At 35.5% G+C, this 22,640-nt stretch overlaps 1 protein-coding gene across 6 annotated transcripts in view; it reads right to left on the bottom strand.

Annotated features, from left to right (window-relative positions):
- The window catches only part of LOC114052343 (contactin-associated protein-like 4), a 587,798-nt gene that overhangs the window by 41,535 nt on the left and 523,623 nt on the right, over positions 1–22,640 (bottom strand). For all 6 annotated transcript variants that reach the window (XM_027874897.1, XM_027874896.1, XM_027874899.1 and 3 more), the window contains 2 exons: positions 7,193–7,363; positions 6,183–6,401 (listed from right to left, as the gene is read on the bottom strand). In XM_027874897.1, the coding sequence (XP_027730698.1) occupies positions 6,183–6,401; positions 7,193–7,363 (390 nt within the window). The remainder of the gene's footprint in view (positions 1–6,182; positions 6,402–7,192; positions 7,364–22,640) is intronic.

The following is a 22,640-nucleotide window of genomic DNA, read 5'->3' as shown; positions in this document are numbered from 1 at the left end:
TGTGCTAAAAGAAGTGATGAAGAGAGTGGTTTCATAAAAAAAAAAAGACTGAGAAAACTTTTATGAACCATTGCAGAGTAAAGTTAGCAGAACCAGGAGATCAATTTATATGGTGATACTGAAGATAAACAACTTTGAAAGTAACTCTCATCAATCCAATGACCATCTGTGATTTGAGAGGGTTCAAGATGAAATAAACTCAGAGTGCAGATTGAGACATTTTTTGCACACGACCAGTATAGAAATTTATCTTGTTTAACATTCAAGTTTGTAAAAATTGTTTTGTTTTTTATTTTTTTCTCAGTGGAGAAAAGGGAAGTCGACAGGAAAAGAAAGAATATTTTTGTACACTGAAAAAAAAATTTACAAAAAGAAGAAATGTTTGTTTCAGAAAGGAGAAAAAAAAACTTTCAGAAGGTACACAGAATCAAGCAATACCACAGAGAACTCTCCCCATAGAGGGTGCCTTAGATAAAGTACTCCTGATGTAGAGTTGGCCAGCTACTTTTGAAGTCCTGGAAAAACACAACACTCTATCCTCAGACAGTACCAATGAAGAACTCAGAAGCGCACCAAAGCTAGCTCTTACACAAAGTCTTAATTTAGAAAATAAGACTGAAGAAAGAGTAGACAAAGAAAACACCAATGATACTTGGAGCCCATGGGAAACAAACCAAGAAGAAAAGATTAATTTTGCATCACTTAAAGGCAAAACCTTAAAGAAAAATCACAGACATGCTACAAGCTATACTGGAATTCCTAAAAGAAATACAAGAAGACTTTTTAAAAAGATCCTATCAATGAAATAAAGAGTGTTAGTTGAAAGAATTGGAAGGGGAATTCCATTTCAGGAGGTGTGAAACCTTTCTTAAGTAAAATACTCTTTAAAAAGTAGATTGGAATAGACAGAGATCAATGATTCCATTAGTCTTTAGTGAATGTCCTTTGTACCAAGACTTTGCAGCAGCCTTTGATTTGCCTTTTTTTTTCAGTCTCACTCCTTTGCCAATCCATTCTGTATATCTCTGATTATTTACACTTCCCAACACATTTCTATAATTGTGACATTTACCATCTCTAAAATTTCTGTAGCTCCCCACTGCTTACAGAATATAATTTAAACAATGTTTATTAACATTATTAAGGACACTTCATGATTTATCACTATTCTCCAACACTGTGATCTAGCCAAGCTAGAGCCCAGTAGAAAGTTGTCTAGAGTTTCAAGAAAATGCTGTGAGAAACATTTTTGGTCTAAGTTGTAGAGAATATTCTTGGTCAGCTATAGCTTTAACTAGATGACTTTTGTTGTTCCTTTCCGCTCTGAGATTCTGTGATCCTGTGATTCTATGATAAATGGGTAGATAAATGTGTACTACTAGTAGTCAAATTGAATACAAATGACTTCACCTCACTGAGCAATTAGGAAAAAGCAGTCCCTCTTCCCAAAAACAATATGGATGAGTTTGATATTTTCACTCAGAAAAAAAAAGATAAAAACATAGAAATTACCAAATATGGGCATCAAACAATGCACCATATAGTGGCCCAGAAAAAGAAGGGAGATTTAATTCAGAATGGGCTTTGCTGAGAGGACAGTACAGCAGAGAATACGATCCTTTGTAATGTTTATATGTGAACTCTGAAATGTGCATTTATACCACCAAATCCAAACTAATTCTAAGTAATCAAATAGGAAAAACAAAGAGATTTCTGAAATTCAAGTCAAATTTTCTTATCAGAGGATTTAAAACAACAACAATTACACTTTTGAGAAAAATATCATCACTTACTAGTTTAAATACACTAACTTTTGATGATATGTCTGCAATTTCTTTAAACTGCATTAGTGAATACAAACTTATTAACGAAGTTGAAATACAACTGTAAGCTAAAATATGTATTATTTTCTTTCTTTTTATATGTGAAAGAAACCAGATTGGATAAAGAAAATAAAATCAGCAGAAAAGCCCTATGATAGTGTATTGAGACTTTGCTAATAATCACTTTAATCATTGGTGATATTTTATAAATGCATTTCCTTTTGTAATAACACCTGACGAGAGGTGGGCTGGTCATGAATACCCCTGGGATTTGTAGTTCTCTCAGGTTTGAGAAAAGAGGAAATTAATGTAAGATTAGCCCCTGGAGGAAGATGGAAACTCTCACATACTGTGATGGTGGGAATTTGGGGGTTCCCAATGAGAACAAGGAGAGGTGGGAGAATTGGCAGTCATGCTATGGCAGCAGCACAATCATGGAGGCCAGTGACCACTTCCCCTGGAGTTCTCTACTTCAAGACCATGAGAAGTGAACTTTATATTGACATGAAGAGAGCTATAAGCCTTAAAAACAAAACAAACCAAAAAGCAGGTGTTATAACCAGTCACAGAAGTACTGAGATGAAAATTGATAGAACAAAAGGATGGTCCCTACCCAGCCTCTGCCTTATTTGTATTTAATCATGTGTTTTAAAAAAAAAAAAAACTGTTAGAAAAATACATTTAGCAGATTTTAAATCAATTTTCATAAATACCTGTGACTGAATCTATCTTTAAATTGTCTGAAGTCCTTTGTTTACAACAACAACAAAAAGCTGGTATGGCAAAGATTTAGAAGCAAACATCCAATTATTTGTTAGAGACTTGTTTACTCTCTAACTGGGGGCATGAACATGAGCTATTTCATAACAATTTTTCCTATGGGCAGAATTACTATGAAGGTGAGCCCCTTTTTTAAATAAATCTGACTCATAGACATGAGCGAAGGTTAAATTTTCATAGCAAAATCTGAATATGAAGAAGAAAAATACAAGATTTGGCTACAAGCATCTCTGTCCTTTGTTTCAAAGATTTCAAATCAATTCTGATAATGACATAAATCCTGAATTTTTCCAATAACTACTCCCAGTTCTCAAATTTATAAATATAAGGAAGAGCTAATGGGCTAAGCATTTCAATAGGTATGCATACAAGATTTTATATTCTTTTATTCTTATGCAGAGTGACTAAATTCTAAAGTCTGTTCTAACAGTTTGCAAACTTTACATTGTCACTTATTATGTCTTACACCTTCGTGAAATGATTCATGCTCCAAATCTTACATTAAATTGTAAAGCTCAATATGCCCTCATCAGAATATATTCTTGTATCATTTTAAAGACAGAATTCCCATCAATACCAAATATATGTCATCCATTGTCAAACGAGTAGATTTAAACTGTCAAAACTGTCAAAGTTTTCTTTTATTTATTTATTTATTTATTTATTTATTTATTTTGGCCAGACAATGGGGTTAAGTGACTTGCCCAGGGTCATACAGCTAGTGAGTGTTAAGTGTCTGAGGCCGCATTTGAACTCAGTTCCTCCTGAATCCAGGGCCGGTGCTCTAACCACTGCACCACCTAGCTGCCCCTGATCAAAGTTTTAAAGATTATTTCTTCACAAGTCTCTTTCCTCTCTTTTTCCAAAATAGTTCTATCATTGCCATATAAGTAGGGAAGTACTTTGGGAACTCCCTGTTGCTATAATGTAGAACTACCTGGGAAAGAAAAAGGTATTTGCTGGTATGGGACTACCTCCAAGGTTTTAACTTTCATCAAATATGCTTAGTTAACTACTTTTCTCATTAAGGACTCTGAAACAGGTGATTGAGTTTAATTATGTCACACGATGTCAGAGGAAGAACAGGAAGACCATTAGATTTTGACATTGTGTTTTAAATAAAGTTTATATAACATATTAGTAGAGGAAACAGTGTACAACGACCTGAATTTGCAGTCAGGAAGACTTGGACCTCAAATTCCACCTCTAGCTGTGACCCTATTCAAACCTCTTAACCACCATATTTCTCAAGTAACTTCAACGCCTTAGAATTTAGCTAAGGAACAAATGTGTTGTGACTTGTTTCGATAGAAGTACACTATACTAGGAGTTCCTCATGCTAACAAAATCACAAATCCTCCTTTTAATTAAGACACTATTTAAAAAAAATCTGATCAGTCAAATTCATAGAACATAGTATCACAATGTGATTACATCAGAAAACTATGTAATATCTGTAATACTAAATATCTCTGTGAAGTACATCCTCATTAATCTTCCCTCCCAATCTGAAAGTGAAGAGGGGTAGGTGTTTTGGGGTGCTGAATCCCAAGATCGCAAAGAGGGTCTGCCTGAATGAATTCAATCCAAATCTTCTTCCAGCCAGAGAAAAAGTTTATTAAAGATAAAGCATATAGGCCAGACTCCCAAGGAACCCAAACATCAGTAACGCCCATAAGGACAAGCATGAGAAAAGCTCAGCTTCTGAATGGGGGAGGCCAGGTGACTCCAGTAAAGAAGAGCTGGCATGAGGGTCTCAGCCTCTAGGTGTGAGAACAGCTCAGCTTCTGAATGAGGGCTGGGGGCTAAGATGATGCCCGTGAGGATTGCGGGCATGAGACAGTCTCAACCTTTTGGGCATGGAGAAAGCTCAGCCTCAGAATGGGGGCTGGGAGCTAAGGTGGCCAGGTGATGCCTGAATGGGGGTCTAAATGGGGAAGGCCAGGTGACACCCCACCCCTTAAGGGTGAGCGGGTATGAGACAGTCTCAGCCTCCAGGCATGAGAACAGCTCAGTTTCTAAATGGGGGCTAAAGTGAATCTTAAGTACAGAAAGACTGTGGGAGGGATCTAGGAGTGGTCAAGTAATTTGGAGTGACTGAAGGAGGGGTCTAAGGAGATCTGGATGGGAGTGGCTAGTAAGCTGGGGTGAACAGAAATCCTGGGTCCTGGACCTCCTGGCACCTAGCTAGGATTAAGGGTGGGAAATGGCCAAAGGCCATAGGAAGGTAAAACAATGGGAAAGGCCAGTTGAAGGGGGCAGGTGGTTGAGAAAAAGGGTCCAGGTGTTTGGAAGGTCTGAGAGATTTGAACAGACAATGAGAATAGATAATGAAGGGAACTGGAAGAAGGGCCTACACACCTATGGAACTCAATATGCTCACCCCCTTGGGTATGTGAGGATTCAATTGACTAGGCAATGGGAAGTCGGAAAGTAATAGCAGGAATTTAGTCCAAAGAAGTGACTATTTGATATTATTTGTGCTATGTTATTACAACGTGAGAATTATTCACCTTTTAACCTGGTTTCTAATGCGTAGATGTGTCTATGTACTGACTTTCAAACATGCCAAGTGAGCTAAAGAAAAGTAAGTTTGAAACCTATTTTGTAAGCAGATTAGAACTGAGATCAGTTTATAAAGCATTGTGAAAAAGAATCTCCTTAATGTTATGCCTACATTGGGGACTAGGAAAAGGTGGGGGGGGTTTAGAAAACTTCTATTATTGGAGCTATTGCCTTATAATGAGCACAGTATTGAGTTAATATTTAGTTAAAGGTAAATTTTCATGCCTAGGCATACAGAATAAAGGCATAGTCTTTAGTTACAAATATAAATCATGATCTAGGATAGAAAAAGGTATAAAACAATTTAAAAAAACCAGTACTGCATCTGACAGAAGCAAAAAGTATACCACTTAGAAATATAATTCATTGCAGCTTCCAGTTAAAGTCAGTAGAATATGCTTTAGTTTTTGTTAAATACTCATGAAATTTTCCTTTTGGGGAAAGAAATTTGTAGCATGTATCATGTAACATGTAGCATGTAGCACGCAAGTGGAAGCTTGACTAAATTTTCTACTGACATCATAACAAGTAAGTGAGAAGTACATGAAGGATGCAATAAGGGGGGGGTGGCATTAGTAAAATAAAAATGATGAGAAGACTCATATGAGATATACACCAAACAAACTGTTGTAAAATTAATAATTTGAAATATAATTGTAATATGGCCTTTTGTTTTCTTAATAATCTTTAGGCAGCTAAGTGGCACAATGGATAGAGAGTCCAGCAGGGAGTCAGGAAGTTAAAATCTGACCTCAGGCACTTACCAGCTGTGTGACCCTGGACAAGTCACTTAATCCTATTTGCCTCAGTTTCCTCATCTGTAAAATGAACTGGAGAAGGAAATGACAAACTACTCCAGTATCTTTGCCAAGTAAACCCCAAATGGGGTCACAAAGAGTCAGACATGACTGAAATGACTAGAGAACAACAACAACAAAATAATATTTAACACTTTCCTAACAGTCACCTATACCTCAAAATCCAATTGCAAAAATACCTCAGAGGAGTACTTACCAACAAACAGCTGACTGTTGAGCTGTAAAAGGATATGTCCATCGACTGGGGCAGGTTGTGATTTTGGTGGGAGCTGATCCACTTGAAGTGATGCTTCTTTAATATTTCTTTCAGCTCTGACATAGTGCCACTGATTGTCATTTAGGTGAGAAGGTGATTGCACCATAACTTCAAATGGTCCATTACCCACATCAAATGAAAATATCACTTCAGCTGGAGCTAGAAATGGCAGAGGTGGTAGTTGCTCAAGTTATGTCACATAGATAAGAATTTTGTATCTTAAATCATAAGAGGACTCTAAGCCAACAGAATACAGATTGTACTAAGTTTGTGTGTGTGTGTGGGGGGGTGTTTAAAATGCAAAAAAAGCATCCTAGGTTAGGGAAGTGAGTCTTTCTTATTGAAAAGATTGCTTCTAGAAAGGTTGTATTCTGATTTCACTCATTATTAAAGATATTTGTTTATCATTAGCATGAATACAAATATGATTTGGTGGTTTTTATTTGGTGATTCATGGAAACTAAAGATTTTTTTTTTGTAATTTAGAAGAACTTAATTCCACTTAAATGATCTCTCAACAATTTGACACTGGATAACTAACAGCAGGCTATAGCTGCATGAAATTTAAACAACTGGTTCATGCAGTAAAAACACGAAAACCAAAAAAAAAAAAACTATCAATGCATTGTTACAAAAAAAAAACATTTTAAAATCAGCTGTTAGTCTGAAACAGATCTATAGTTTTCTCAATCAGTATCAAGTGGGGATAATGAAAAGAATATGTGTCGTATGTAAGACTGATATGATTTTCATAAAATATCAAGTGCTTAATGGCAAGCTACTTTATTTCCTTTCTTGACTCTTGAATTCACAAAATTCGTGAATTATAAGTACATAATTAACAAATGCTAAAAGAGAAGGAATGCTTTTAAAATTAGGTTAGCTAAGGGGTTGACTTCCCAATAAAGTGAATCCCTTAGCAAATACCCTTTTGAAAGTATGGGACTTACAATGTAGTTCTATCCTTATAAAGTCTTTAATCCCCAGGTTCTCTAAAAATACACCTGATGAAGCTGTAGTCTTAAAAAAAAAAGACACATCTGCGCTAAGTTCTCCATGGAAGGTAGGGAAATGAAGGTATGATGTCTCAGTATTGAAGGAAGCTGAATTCCAAAATGATCCTGTTCCATTAAAGAAAAGATAAAAGGAAAAATGGAAGAAAGAAGGAAAATGAATTTAAGACTCAAAATAATATAAGTATTATATTTAATTAACATTTCTAGCATTTTCATTAATGTTACACACATATTAAAAAAACACAGTTACTTTTCCAGTATTCTAATTTCATGAGCTCACGTTACACTGAATAGTAACACCAATGTGACTTTAAATTAACCTCCTCAGGGCCTCAGTTTTTTCATATGGAAAATGAAGGAGTTGAATTGGTGACCTCTAAAAATTTTTCCAACTTTAAATCTTTTCATTGTTGATTCCACTGAAGACCCAACATACGTATAATAAAAAATTCCAACTAAGTTCCTTTGATACTTATGGACGTCTTTCTCTTTACTAAATTTTGAATTTTTCTAAATGACAACTATCAGTCCAATTTCATCCAATTTGGCAAATATACAAAGGTTCTTTGTTTTTAAGCACAGTAGGAAACATTTGGTATGAGGTCTCCCTCCACTACCATATATTACAAAACATAAATAATTTAAATAAATCCTAGGGAATTCCCTGAGGCATATAGAGATTAAGTGACTTGTTCAGGCTCACATAGATGTGAGATTTGAACCCAGGGCTTCTTATGTTTAAGCTTAGTGTTCTATCACCTCTGTCATGCTGACACTATTTCCATTTAATTTAAGCTCAAGAAAGAACACCCTTGTTTGTATCTACTCTTAAAATATTGTGAAAATAAAATTCAAAATTGGAAGGAGCCATTTTTATCACTCATATTTATGTCATGGAATTAAAAAAAAGACGGTCATGAACTGCCAACTGTCAATGAACTCTGTGGAGGGGTGAAAATAATTTGAGAATATGAAAAAAAAAACTATGCAATACAATGTTAATTTGTATACACATACATATATATGTAAACATATACATATATAGTTTTCTGATCTACATTTCCTCATACATTCATTTTTATTGCTGGCTACTTGAGGATTCTCTATTGAGAAAACATTGTGGGTAGCTTTGCATTTTATCTTTGCATTGTGTTACAAAGGAACATATTGTATAGCATTATGATAAAATGTAATAAAATATTATGAAATGCCAGGAGTGACATTAGACTTAAGATCCAGCTGATAGATGAGGAGCATTAGTGAAGTAATGAGCTGTGGTTCTATATATTCTATAAGGAAACAATGTTGCTATCAGGAAGTTCTAGAGACATCGATTATAAATACAGATGCTTTAGTTTTAAACAACTTGCTCCATATACATTCATGATCCATGATACAATCCTTCTATTTAAAGGATTTTTCATGGAGAAGTAAATGCATTTTTTCTAAAAGGAAAAAGTGATATCAAAACGATTATTCATTTTATGATAAGAAAACAAAATTAAGATCAACATCCATATTATGGTACAGTAATCTCTTTAAAGTTCTTGTTTTGATGCCAGTTTACTTGACTTGTTAATTTATTTCTCCTGGAATCCAATTCAAGACTTAGTTCATTGTTTAGTTATCCATATATTAACCAGTCAATTCATCAACAGGTATTTACTAATTATTTACCATTTGCTAGGCATTGCACTATGTGTTGGGGCTACAAAGATAGAAAACAATTCCTCCTATCAAGAAATTAACATCTTATGGGGGGAGGGCATAGTTAAGTGCATAAATTAATATATACAAATTAATGGGGGGTTAACAGTTGTGCAGGAGAGAGAGTCAGAAAAGGCTTCATGTGAAAGGTGCTACTTGAGCAGAGTTTTGAAGGAAATGAGGTGTTCTAAAAGTAGGGGGGATGTGGAAGTTTTTTCCAGGAAAGATAGATTGAGGCCAAGTTATCAAGTGCTTTAGAATCTTAAACAGAAGGGAAAATATTTGATTATGAGGGCAATAAAGGAGCTATTGGAGCTAGTGGAATAACAAGGTCTTACCTGTACTTTTGGAAAATCCCTTTGGGAGCTGAGTGGAGGATAGATTGGAGAGGGAAGGGTTTTGTAGCAAGGAAACCTATTAGTATGCAACTGAAATGGTCCAGGGTGGTGGCAATGGAACTTAGAGAGGAAACAAACACAAGTGATAATATTTAGCAACTGACTGAAAACGTGGGTAACAGATAACAGAGACTCAGGGATAATAACAACTTTGGAACATTAATTGAGATTGAAATGTTTGTATGATATCCAGTGTGAAATATCCACTCAGCAATTGGAAATGCACAACCGAATTTCAGGAGAGATAAGGGCTGGACATATGAGATAGTGAGAGACCAATGACTAAAAATTTCAAAAACATATGACTATACGGTCAAACTCCTGCATATAACATGAAGGAATTAGATAAAAGGTACACACATGGTCTTGGCAGGGAGTAAAGTAGAACCTTCATCAGAGAAAGGAGCAAAGAAAGAGAGAACAAGAAATGATGGCATAGGGTTTTGAGAAGTACTGGCCTATTTTTAAACAAATATGAGATGAAGTTTTGTTTTTGTTTAGTCATTTCAGATGCTTCATGACCCCATTTGGGGTTTTCTTAGCATAGATGCTGGAGTGGTTTGCCATTTCCTTCTCCAGCTCATTTTACAGATGAGGAAACTGAGGCAAACAGTGTTATGCGACTTGTCCAGGGTCACACAACTAGTAAATATCTGAGGCCAGATTTGAACTGAGGTCTTCCTGACTCCAGACTCAGTGCTTTATTCACTGTACTACCTAGCTCCCCAGGAGAGGAGGTACTTGGCTGAAAGGGTGAGCAGAAGGAGTGGAACAGTGATATCAAACTCCAATAGAAATAGGGGCCACTCATTTGTACACAAAGATCCCTGTAGGCTGCACATTCACTTAGTTCCAAAATATATCAATATCTATGTTTCACTATACTTTTATTTGATTAGATAGTTACCAATTATCTTTTAATCTGGTTCAGGCCGCACTTAGGAGTATCATGTGCACCAAGTTGCCTGAGGGCTGCCTGTTTGACACCCCAGTGAAAGAAGCTTGAGAAACAATAAGAAAGTTTGGAACATTCTCTGGTGAGTGGGGTAAAGAATAACTGGGGGAAAGGTAGAGCCAAGATGGCGGAGCAAAGGTAGTGCCTCACCTGAGCTCTCCCCCTCCAAATATCTTTGAAAAATGCCCCTAAACAAATTCCAGAGAAGCAGAAATGACAAAAAGAGAGAGTGAAACAATTTTCCAGCCCAAGACAATGTGCAAGGTTGGCAGGAAAGGTCTTTTGCTCTAGGGTGAGAGAGGAGCATAGTCCAGCACAAGCCATGCCAGTGTAGACCAGATCTCATCAAACCAGGATTAGGCCTCAGGGAGACTGAATTAGTGGTAGCAGTGGCAGTTTCCAGACATCTCAGACATAGATGCCAAAGACAACTTAGATGGTGAGCAGGAAAGATCTGTTGCACCTGGTATGGTACATAGTCCAGTACAGGCCACACCAGCATAGCCCCTGCCCAGTCAAAGTAGGAGCAGGACTTGGGAGTCACTGAATCAGCAGTGGCAGGGGCTGCTTCTGAAGTACCCAGGCCACAGACTATAAAGGGCTCAAACAACTGGTCAGAAAGAGAGTACAGGGGTCTCTTTGCTATTTATGAGGCAGTTATGTTGTTTTGTTCATATTCGTTTCTGGGTTGCAGTCCTGGGTAGTTGTCCCATGACAAGGAGGGGCACTAACAAAATAGAGCTTGTGGCCACAGTGGAGCAGGGACCCTCCTCACAGTTCCAGGGCAGAAAAGAGGTGCTTGTGGCCACTCACAGAACAGAGCACAGGCCAGGGAGTAGTAAATGCCTCTTCTCAGATCATATCACTTTGGAAGAACTGAAAGCTTACAGGTCCCTAGAAGTATCTCTGAAAACAGCTGCACAAAACCCTTGAAGCTTGGGAAAGTGCTCTCTCCACCCTGGAAGCATGGCCTTACTTTAACAAAAGGTAAAAGTCAAGAAATAGACTGGAAAACAACAGAAAAAAAACTTACTATAGAAAATTACTAGGGTGACAAGGAAGATCAAAACACATACTCAAGACGAAGATAATAAAGTCAAATCTCCAACATGCAAAGCCTCAAAGAAAAATATGAATTGTTCTTAGGCCATGGAAGAACTCAAAACTGATTTTGAAATCATTTAAGACAGCTAGAAGAAAAATTGGGAAGAGAAATGAGAGTGATGCAAGAAAATCATGAAAAATGAGTCAACAGCTTAGTAAAGGAGAGACAAAAAAAAGAATACTGAGGAAAATAACACCTTAAAAAACAGAGTAGTCCAAATGGTAAAAAAAAAAAAAAAATTAAAAATTAAAAAAAAAAGGTACGAAAAGCCAATGAGAAGAGAAATGCTTTAAAAAGCAGAATTGGCTAAATGGAAAAAAGAGGCAAAAACAAAACAAAACAAAACACAACAACAACAACAACAACAAAACAACAACTACCTTAAGAAAAAAAAACTCCTTCAAAAGTAGAATTGGTTAAATGGAAAAGGAGGTACAAAATCTCACTGAAGAAAATTCTTAAAAATTAAAATTGAGTAAATAGAAGCTAATGACTCTATGAGAAATCAAGAAACAATAAAGCAAAATCAAAATAATGAAAAAAATAGAAGATATTGAGAAATATCTCATTGGAAAAACAACTGATCTGGAAAATAGATCTGGAAGAGATAATCAAAAATTAAAAATTATTGGAGTACCTGAACATCATGATCAAAAACAGAGCCCAGACATCATTTTTCAAGAAATCATCAAGGAAAATAGCCCTGATATTCTAGAACCAGAGGGTAAAATAGAAGATATCGCAAAATGAAAACTCCCCGAAATACTATAGCCAAATTCCAAAGCTCCCAGGTTGCGGGAAAAAAAATACTGCCAGCATCCAGAAAGAAACAATTCAAGGATTGTGGAGCTAGAGTCAGGATAACACAAGATTTAGCAGCTTCTATATTAAAGGATTAGAGGGCTTGGAAAATGATATTCTAGAGTGCAAAGGAGATAGGATTACAACCAAGAATCACCTACCCAGCAAAAGTGAGTACAATCCTTCAGAGGATAAAATGGACATTTAGTGAAATAAGAGGATTTTCAAGCATTCCAGACGAAAATACCAGTGCTAAATAGAAAATTTGACTTTCAAATACAAGATGCAAAAGAAGCATAAAAAGGTAAATAGGAAACAGAAGTTATAAGGTAATCAATAACGTTCAGGGGTGGGGAACTTGTGGCCCTAAGGCCACATGTGGCCTCTTGGTCCTCAAGTGCAGCCCTTTGACTGAATCCAACCGTCACAGATCTGTGACGGTTGGATTCAGTCAAAGGGCCATGTTTGAGGATGTACAGGGCCACATGTGCCTTACTGCTGCAGGTTCCCTACCCCTGTTAAACTGTTTATACTCCTACAGGGGAAAATGTTGTTTTTAACTCCTAAAAACTTTCTCACTATTAGGGCAGTTAGAAGGAGTATACAGAGACAGAAAGCAGAGTTGTAAGTTGAATGTAATAGTATGATCATCTAAAAAAATAAAATTAAAGGATGAAAAAAATGCACTGGGAGAAGGAGAAAGAGAGAGGTAGACTGGGATAAATTATCTGACATAAAAGAGCCCTGAAAGACATTTTACAGTGGAGGGGAAAAGGGGGATATTGGAAAGGGAGCACATAAACCTTATTCTCATCAGAATTAGCTTAAAGAGGAAATAAAACACACATTCAATTAAGTGTAGCAATTTCTCTTAAACAGGAAGGAAGGAAGGGAAAAGGATAAGAGAGGGGTGGGGGAACTGATAGGAGGGAGGGCAATTTGGTAGAAGTAAAAGTTGGAAGTAAAACACATTTGAGAATGGACAGGGTAAAAGGAAAGAGAGGGTAGGATAAACAGGGGAAAATAGGATGGAGGGAAATACATAGTAATCTTTACCATGAAAAAAAATTATAGTGAGTTTCTCTGATAAAGACTTCATTTCTCAAACATACAAAAAAATTTATAGAAATAAGAGCCATTTCTCAACTGATAAATGGTCAAACAGACAATTTTCTGTTTTTTGTTTTTGTTTTTGTTTTTTTAGGCAATTGGGGTTAAGTAACTTGCCCAGGGTCACACAGCTAGTGAATGTCAAGTGTTTGGTCTGAGGCCAGATTTGAACTCAGGTCCTCCTGACTTCAAGGTCATCAATCTATCCATTGCACCACCCAGCTGCCCCCAAACAGGCAATTTTCAAAGTAATCAAAGCCATCTATAGTCTTATTTAAAAAAAAAATGCTCTAAGTCATTATTGATGAAATGCAAATTAAAACAAATCTGAACTACTACCTCACATTTGTCACATTGGCTAATATGACAGAAAAGGAAAATGACAAATGTTGGAGGGGATGTGGAAAAATTAAAACACTAATGTACTATTAGTAAAGTTGTATGCTGGTTCAACCATTCCGGAGAGAAATTTGAAACTATGTCCAAAGGGCTATAAAACCATGCATACCCTTTAACCAAGCAATACCACTACTAGGTCTGTATCCCAAAGAGATAAAAAAACAAAAAGGAAAAGGGCTTATGTGCACAAAAAACATTTATAGCAGTTCTTTTGGTGGTGACAAAGAATTGGAAATTGAGGGCATGTCCATCAATTGGGGAATGGCTGAACAAGCTGTTGTTATGAATTGTGATGGAATACTATTGTGCTTTTAGAAATGATGAGCAGGATGCTATCAGAAAAAATAAGGAAAGACTTACATGATCTGATGAAAAGTGAAATGAGCAGAACCAGAACACTGTACACAGTAACTGCAATATTATATGATGATCTACTGTGAATAACTTACTGTTCTCAGCAATACAAAGATCTGAGATAATTCTATAGGGCTTATGATGAAAGATGCTGTCCATCTCCGGAGAAAGAACTGGTAGAGCCTGAATGCAGCTAAAAAGTACTTTTTCTTTACTCTCTTTATTTTTCTTGTGTGTTTTTTTTGTCTGTTTTCTGTCAAGGAATGATTTACATGGAAATAGATTTTGCATGACTACACATGTATAACCTCTGTCAAATTACCTGTCTTCTCAATGAGGAGGTGTGGGAAAGAAAGAATAGGGAAGGAAAGAATGTTAAAATTGTTTTTCCACGTAATTCTGAAAAAATAAAATATTAAATAAGACTTTAAAAATAGGTGAGAAAGTAAAAAAGAAAAAGAAATGCTTAAAATACAAATGACTCATAGCATGCATTGACAAATCAAAATATGAGGCAGTATATCAATACACATTATATTCTTTCTGGGGGTTGATGCTTAAAATATTAAAAAAAAGTATCAATTTTTGAGACAACTAATTTCTTTTTCATGTCCGTTCTTTACTGTCTGAGCAATTTATTCAAAATCTTCATCTTCTGAACAGTCAAAGCATGGCTTGGGCTCAGTTATCTGGCCTTTATCATCATATCTGAGAAGTTCTTTCAGAGTTCACCTCTTGTTAAGAAAATAGCTTCTGGATCCAGAAGTTCTTAACCTTTTGAACCCATGCGATTGCCATCAAGGACAGAAAAACACACATCTCTGGAGCACTGTTCAAAGATCTGCACTCAGGGAAAGAAATACAAACAGAACAGGAAGCCATGGACTTGAGCTTCAATGTCGGGCATATATAGACAGCATGTGCCATGATGTAGCACATGATGTAGCATGATACAATATGGCAGCCATGATAGCTGCCAGAAAGAGAGGATACCTCCACCCCCTGGGTAGAAATCTAAGGACAGGTCACAAGATAGCTCATGTTTGACAGATAAGAGAGTGACTAAAAAAGTTCTTTCTCATTTTAAAAGGCACTGATTGGGCAAGCTTTTCTTTCTCAATGGCTAGTCCTTTGATGTTACCTTCTCTTACACTTGACAATAAGGTATGGATTATGGTATGAATAAGAAAACTGTATCATGACCTCAAAGTGCAAGTCTAAACAGACCAATTCAGAGGTTGTTACATCATCCCAAAGTACATGTCGTTCAATCCTAATCCAGATTACATGTCTCTCTGGAAGTGAGTTGAACCTAGGGTGCAACAGATCAGGTAAGGATACCACAATCACCCACATTACACACTCACCCTAGTTTAATATCTGATTTTCCAGTGATCACCTTGGGAGTACTTTTGGTACATCTGTCCATATCTTCAATTCTGGAAAATGTCTTTGAGAACCTGGGAAAACCATTGTCCTTCTGCCAGTACCTCAGGCTAACTACAATCACAATTTTTAACATTCATTTTTTTCAATTGTGAGCTCCAAATTTTCTCCCTCCTTCCTTCCCTTCCCACCTCCTGCAAATGGTAAGCAATTTGATATGTTACATATGTGCAATCATGTAAAACACATTTGCACATTAGGCTAATGAATTTCAACAAAGTGTATGCAACACAGTTGTCAACGGTCACTTCAGTGACATGTGAAGAATAGTCTAAATCCATTCAACAAAGTTTTTAGACAACCTTCTAATTGTTGTGAGTACTCAGAATAATCACAGCTGATGGACCTGTAGATTATATTTCCCTTAAATACAAAGTTAAATGAGTTGTACAAACAACATTTTACAAAGTTTTCATGAAATAAAATAATCTATCAAAAAATTATAGAAAAGGAAAGGAAAGAAAAGGACAAATGAGTGTTTTCTTATAAGGAAAGGTTATTCTATAATAAGTTCTCAGAGCATGTGAAGCTCTCCAAATAGGAATCTGGGATCAATTAGAAGTCAACACTTTTGCCCTCGGGTAAGAAACTCAGACATTCTGTGTCAAAATTTCTCCCATGGGCCCCCTTAGCACATAGAACAATTTATACATTCTTCCAGTGAAGGCCTTACCAATTCATATGATAATTAAGACAGAGGTTAAGATGAAATCTGTACAGAGGTCACTGTAACACATAGGGTATTCTTTTTTCCTTCAATGGATCTGTCAAATCATACAGCCTTCTAAACAGGGGTCCAAAATCAACTAATGATAGAACCAACATACTAGTTCAAAAAGCAAGTCTAAATGAACACCAGTTACAAATGGAGCTCCAAAAAAGGAATTAAGTCCTCATGGTAGGATCAAAGAAGAGATTATTCCTGTTTGTGGCTAAAGTAGACCAGAGCAGTAGATCATAAGATTTGAGGAAATTGAAGAATTAGGAGATTACGATTTTGGGGAGGATATCAATATATATGTGGAAATCTTCAGTAAGGGCAGAAATTGAGGTGAGAAGGAAAACTGTGAGCTACGTACTGAAATCCTGAAGAAACAAGGGAAAAGTCATGTGGGCTGATAGACAGTATCTATTAAGATCTTGATTGAAGTTGCCGTGTTTTAAGGAGTATTTTAACTTGTCCCACAAGAATAAGTTGGTGGAGAAAATTGCAGCCAGTGTGAGAGAGGGTGGCTCTGGATGGCATGATTTTGGGGGGAAGGTAGGTAGCTGTGAGGGCAACTACATACAAGGAGCCTCAGAAGAAGAGGTCTAAAAATGAAAGGAAACTATAATAATAACTAATTATGCAATATGTGCTAAAATTTATTTTTTAAAATTTTAATTTGTATATATGATATATGAACATTTCATTGGGTATTTGGATGAATTGCTATTGGCACCATTGTAAAAATTTCAGGGATATAATAAAGGTCTATTTGTTTTTAAATACCAAACATATGTCTCAATTTTCTTTCCCCATGCTTTTAGGAAAGTATGCTTTGGGAATATATTATGCTATTTGAAAAAAAAAAGATAGTATCTACTAAATAATGTGAATAAACTGAACACCTCAAAATAGAGTTGGATATATAGGGCATTTACTTTCTATGAAGTTATACAAGAGATTGATAAGAGGTTTACTAAAATTCCTTCAGTAGATCTATTGATTATAGAAGAAAACAACCCTTAGTGTGGGGTTGTGCAGTGATGGATATAGCACTGAACAAAGAGCTGGGATACTTAATTTCCACTGCCAAAATAACCACAGAATGAGAGGCAAGTCACTTCACCCTTTTGAGTCTGATTTGTAAAATGGAATTCTTAATATTTACCCCACATATCTTCCTATGATGGAATCACTTTAAACAGTATTAAATTAAATGTGAGATATAATCAGAAGTGGAAATTTTGTAACATTAAAAATTCACTGACATTAAGGAATTAGGAGAACAAGATTGAGAGATGCAAAGGATTTTGGAGATCATCTAATTTCACTTCTTCATATTATATTTGAGGGAATGGAAGCCTGGAGAAGTTATGACCTGCCCAAAGTCACACAGGTAATAAGTTGCAGAGCCAAGATTCAACCTCAGGTCTTCTAACGCCAAATTCAGCATATTTTTCACTATAGCACATCACTTGGGATCAGTCTGAATTGATGAAACAATTGAATTACAATTTTTTTCTAAACAATGCAGTTTTGTTGACACAATACATATAGAAAAAAAACTAGTCTTAAAACTTATCAGAGAAAAGATGATAGTAAGGAACTTGTCTCAGTGAATAGATTTATGATTAGTCAATTGATTGTATGCAAATCAGCGCTTTGAAAGTACTTAATGGTATTAAAAATAATCTATCCCCTTAAAGAATATATATTTTTTTAAATCCAATTTAAACTACCTATTTAGCAAACTCTTCTTTTACAGATAGTATGAAAAGGGAATACTCATCCTGCCCCATATATTAATGACCAGAAGTTCAGGACAGAATCTGAATATTGAAGTTTTACCTAATAAATTATTATTTATAGATAGCATTTATGTAGCACTTTAAGGTTTGCAAAGCCCTTTATAAGTATTACTTGTTTATACTCACAGCAATTCTGAGAGGTAGATGATATTATTACCCTCATTTTACAAGAAAGGAAACTGATACAAACTGAAGTTTAATGACTTGCTGTCTGTCAACTAGCTAGTAAACATTTGAGGTCAGACTGCAATTCAGGTCTTCCTGACCCCAGGTCCTGTGCCCTATCTATTCTATCCAAATGTTATGTTATGATAATAATAATAATGATGATAGTCATTAGCTGATAGCAATTATAAAATACTCATTTATTTGCAAACAAATACTATAAATAGACATAATAACTTATTAATATAGGTACTGGTATACCTCTGCTCTCTCCAAAATCACTAATGATTTCCCAACTGCCAAATAAAGTGGCCTTTTCTTAGTCTTCATGCTACTTGACTTCTCTGTATACCTTTGGCACTGTTGTCAACTCTCTTCACCTTAATCCTCTCTTCTTTCTAGGTTGTTAGGACACCACTCTTTCCCGGTTCTCCTCCTACCTATCTGACTGCTCCTTCTGAGTGTCCTTTGCTGGATTCTAATCCAGGTCATGCCCAATAACTAAGATGAGTCCCACAGGACTCTGTGCTATCTTCTGTTCTCCCTTTATACTATTTCACTTGCTTATCTCATCAGCTCCCATGAATTTAATTATCATCACTATACTGATAAATCTCAAATCTACTCAACCAGGCCTACCCTCTCTTCTGAGGTCCAGTCTTGCATTTCCTGCCTTTCAGAAATCAGACAACCGGATGGATAGGATAGATCTTAAATGTGGACATTCAAAATGTCCAAAATGAATTCATTATCTTTTCCCCAAATAACTTCCCCATTACTGTTGATAGCATCACTCTCCATTCACTCTGGCTCCATCCCTGACTTCTCACTTTCTCATCCTTGCTCATATTCATTCTTTAGCCAAGGCCTGTAAGTTTCGCCTTTGAAATACGTCTCAAAATGACTCCTTTTCTCCTCTGATACTGACACTATCCTGGCACAGGCTTGTATCACCTCATGCTTTGGCTACTACAATAGCCTGCTGGTGGGTCTGCCTGCCTCAAGTCTCTTCCCATTCAACTCCATCCTCCATTCAGCTGCCAAAGTGATTTTCCTAAAGTGCAGATCTGACCATGTCACCCTAATGCTCAATAAACTCCAGTGGTTTCTGATCATCTACAGGGTCAAATACAAAAACACATCTTTCAAAACAGTTCATAACCTATCTTCCCACTCCCAAACTTCCCAGTCTTCTTACACTTTACACCTTCCCATATACTCTTCAGCTATGGACAGCAAGTCACTTAACCTTGTATGCCTCAGTTTCCTCATCTGTAAAATGAGTTGAAGAAAGAAATGACAAACCACTTCAGTATCTCTGCCAAGAAAAATCCAAACGGGATCATGAAGACAACAATGTACTTTTCAATCCAGTGACAAAATTCTCTTTGTCTTTGATGAATAAGACACTCCATCTCTTTGTTACAGATATTTTCTTTAGCTGTCCCTAATGCTTGGAATGCTCTCCCCTCTCACCTCAGGCTTCTGGCTTTCCAGACTTTCTTCAAGACCCAACCAAATTCCACCTTCTACAGGAAGCCTTTCCCAATACTGTACCTCTTAATTCTTCCCTCTGTTAATTATTTTCTATTTATCCCATATATATAGCTTGTTTGTTTGTATATTTGCTTGTTGTCTCTCCCATTTGATTGTGAGCTCCTTGAGGGCATGGTCTGTGTTTTGCCTCTCTTTGTATTCCCAGTGCTTAGCACAGAACCTGGTACATTTTGTCATTCTGTCTTTTCACTCATGTCCAGATTTGAACTCAGGTCTTCCTGACACCAGGCTCAGTGATCTATCCTTTCTGCCACCTAGCTGTCTGGAATGTAGTTGGTGCTTAATAAATACCTGATGACTGACTGACATTAACTTGTGGCTAAAGTAAGTCAAATCATGTGTCCATTTGAAACAGAAAAAGAGTAAAGAAAGAGGAGAACTCCTTTCAGTCTTACTCCAAGAAAGAAAATCTGATTTTTATGTTATTTTCATTTTATAACTTATGATTTATAATTTATATAATTGATTTTATATCATTTCTGTTTCAGTGAAAGGCTATTACATTTTAGATTTTGAAAGAAACTTGGAGAATAAAATAGGAGTTTGAAAACTGGCTTTTTTGAAAGCTAAATATTATATTTTCAGATTTTTAAGCCCTATAATATTTCATAGTAGAAAACAGTGGAGACCCAAATTATTATGTATGCAGAAGAATGGGGACTTGGATGAATACAATTCCATACATAAAAGAAAGTGACCATATTGGTTATAACTAGTTTTTGTAAAAATATGCATTATTAGCCCTGTCAAAAACACACAGAGAAGAAAAGAACATTCACTTTTAAAGTTTCAAAGAATACTCAAAATGTCTATTTTTATTTTGAAATCTGGACAAGAAGCTTAGGAAATATGAGAAAAAGGTAGCCACTGACTGTAGTCTAAATCATACTTTTAAATATTTAAGACTTATAAAACATAAACTAGTGACCATAATTTTTGAAGGGGAAATATTTCTAAGCTCACTATTTTATACAGCAAGAGGATTTGGAGATGTTCATCAGTGTACGGGCCTCAGGTTAAAGTATTTTTTGGACATGGAAATTTTCAAAGACCATCTACCCTGTAAGACAGGGGTTGCATGATCTGTGACAATTGAGAGAATACCAAACACTGATGAAGTCACAGATCACTAATGTGCTGAAGTATAATTAATTCTGCTTTTTCCAGAGCACAATGTTTTTTTTTTACAACTTAACAGTTTCTCATTTTGTTTTTGTTTTAATAATTTTAACAGACTTTTCTTTACGGGAAGTATCATGAGATATAAAACAGCAGTAGCAGCAGCATTATACTATTCAAAAGAAAAGGTGTTTCTATAAAAATCACATCCAGGCATTATTTTTCAAATCAATGGATAAAAAGAATAAAGTCCTTTGTAGATTTTTTTTAAAAAACAGCAAACACTAAAAATAAGACAGGCATAATGTATAGAAAATGGTCAGCCCTCTTACAATAAAGCCAAATAAAATCTTTTCATATGACAAAAACAACTCATGAGATTTCTCAGAGAAAGATATATTCATGAATGTTTTATTCTTATAATTGCTTTTGGGTTTGTGCATAAATATTCAGATACTATATTAATAGCTAATAAATAAATGTACATACATTCAACTTGATTATCTAAAGACAGATTATATATGGATACTCTGGTTTCAAATTCATGTTGACATAAGTAGTTTATTTCATTATTGCTACCCCTGATCACTCTTACCTCTACAAGTAACCTGTATGGTTAAAGTAGCTAGAAGGAAAGAACTTCTGAAATAAAGTATATAATTGTGTCCCACTCCAGTGAAAGGATCAGTTAACAAAAAAAGAAAAGAAAAAATAGTTTAAAGAGCATATATTTGAGACTAGAAGATCCCCTAGAGGGAATTTAGTTAACCCCTTCATTTTACAGATGAAGAAACTGAGGCTCAGAAAGGTTAATGGAACCAGAGTATAAAAATGTAAACGGTAAAAAAATCTGAAATAATGATTTTAATATTATGCAAATTTAAGCATTTTTACAGCTACATGTTGACAGCACATGAACTCCTTCAGCAGTATAGAAACAACTGAGGTTAGTACTGCATTAGAAAGAATTAAAGAGATGACAGACATTGCTAAAAAAATTACTTATGAGTCATATATTAACATAACTAAGTAATTTAAGTGGAATATAAGTGAAAAGGAAAATTAGTTATTAATGTTAATTACTTCATGTATTCTTTTCATATTATGGATTACAAAGTTGATTCACCCTATAAATCAATCAATAACCATTTTTAAAGAAAGACCTACTATTTGCTAGGAACACTAATACAGTAAAAGGTCCATTCTATGCTGCTTGCTGTTGTCATCATCATTATAATCATCATCATCATTGCTAACATTTATATCCTCTTATTATGTGCCAGGCACTATGCTAAGTGATTTACAATTATTATCTCATAAGAGTTAATTATATTATTTATTATATTATTATCATTTGAAAGGCATTGCAGAAAAATGATTAGAAAGTGGACCTCAAAACTCAGGAGATCTGGGTTTATGTTCTTTTGATACATATTTAGTGTATGATCCCAAGTAGGTCATTTAATTTCTCAGTGATTGAGGAAACTCTCCATGACAACAAGTTGTAAGGGAGAAGGTCATCTGCATGGTGGAGAGTTACAAGTAAGGTTTTCACAACAATGAAATAACAAGTTCATTCCCTATTTCCTTTACTGCCATTCCCTGAAATTTTAACAACAATATTTAACACCAAATTCATGGTTTTCACTTATTTTCCTTCATATTTTTCTGGAAAAAATTGGCAAGAAATGTACTTTTTGGGGCTTTAACAGTCATCATAAAACCTCTAGATTTCAAATTTTTTCATCTAAT

This window comes from Vombatus ursinus, unplaced genomic scaffold (genome assembly GCF_900497805.2).
Source record: "Vombatus ursinus unplaced genomic scaffold, bare-nosed wombat genome assembly UNPS02014807.1, whole genome shotgun sequence".
Lineage (NCBI taxonomy): Eukaryota > Metazoa > Chordata > Mammalia > Diprotodontia > Vombatidae > Vombatus > Vombatus ursinus.
The sequence above is the reverse complement of the archived record's forward strand: the minus strand, read 5'-3'. Positions and strand labels throughout refer to the sequence as shown.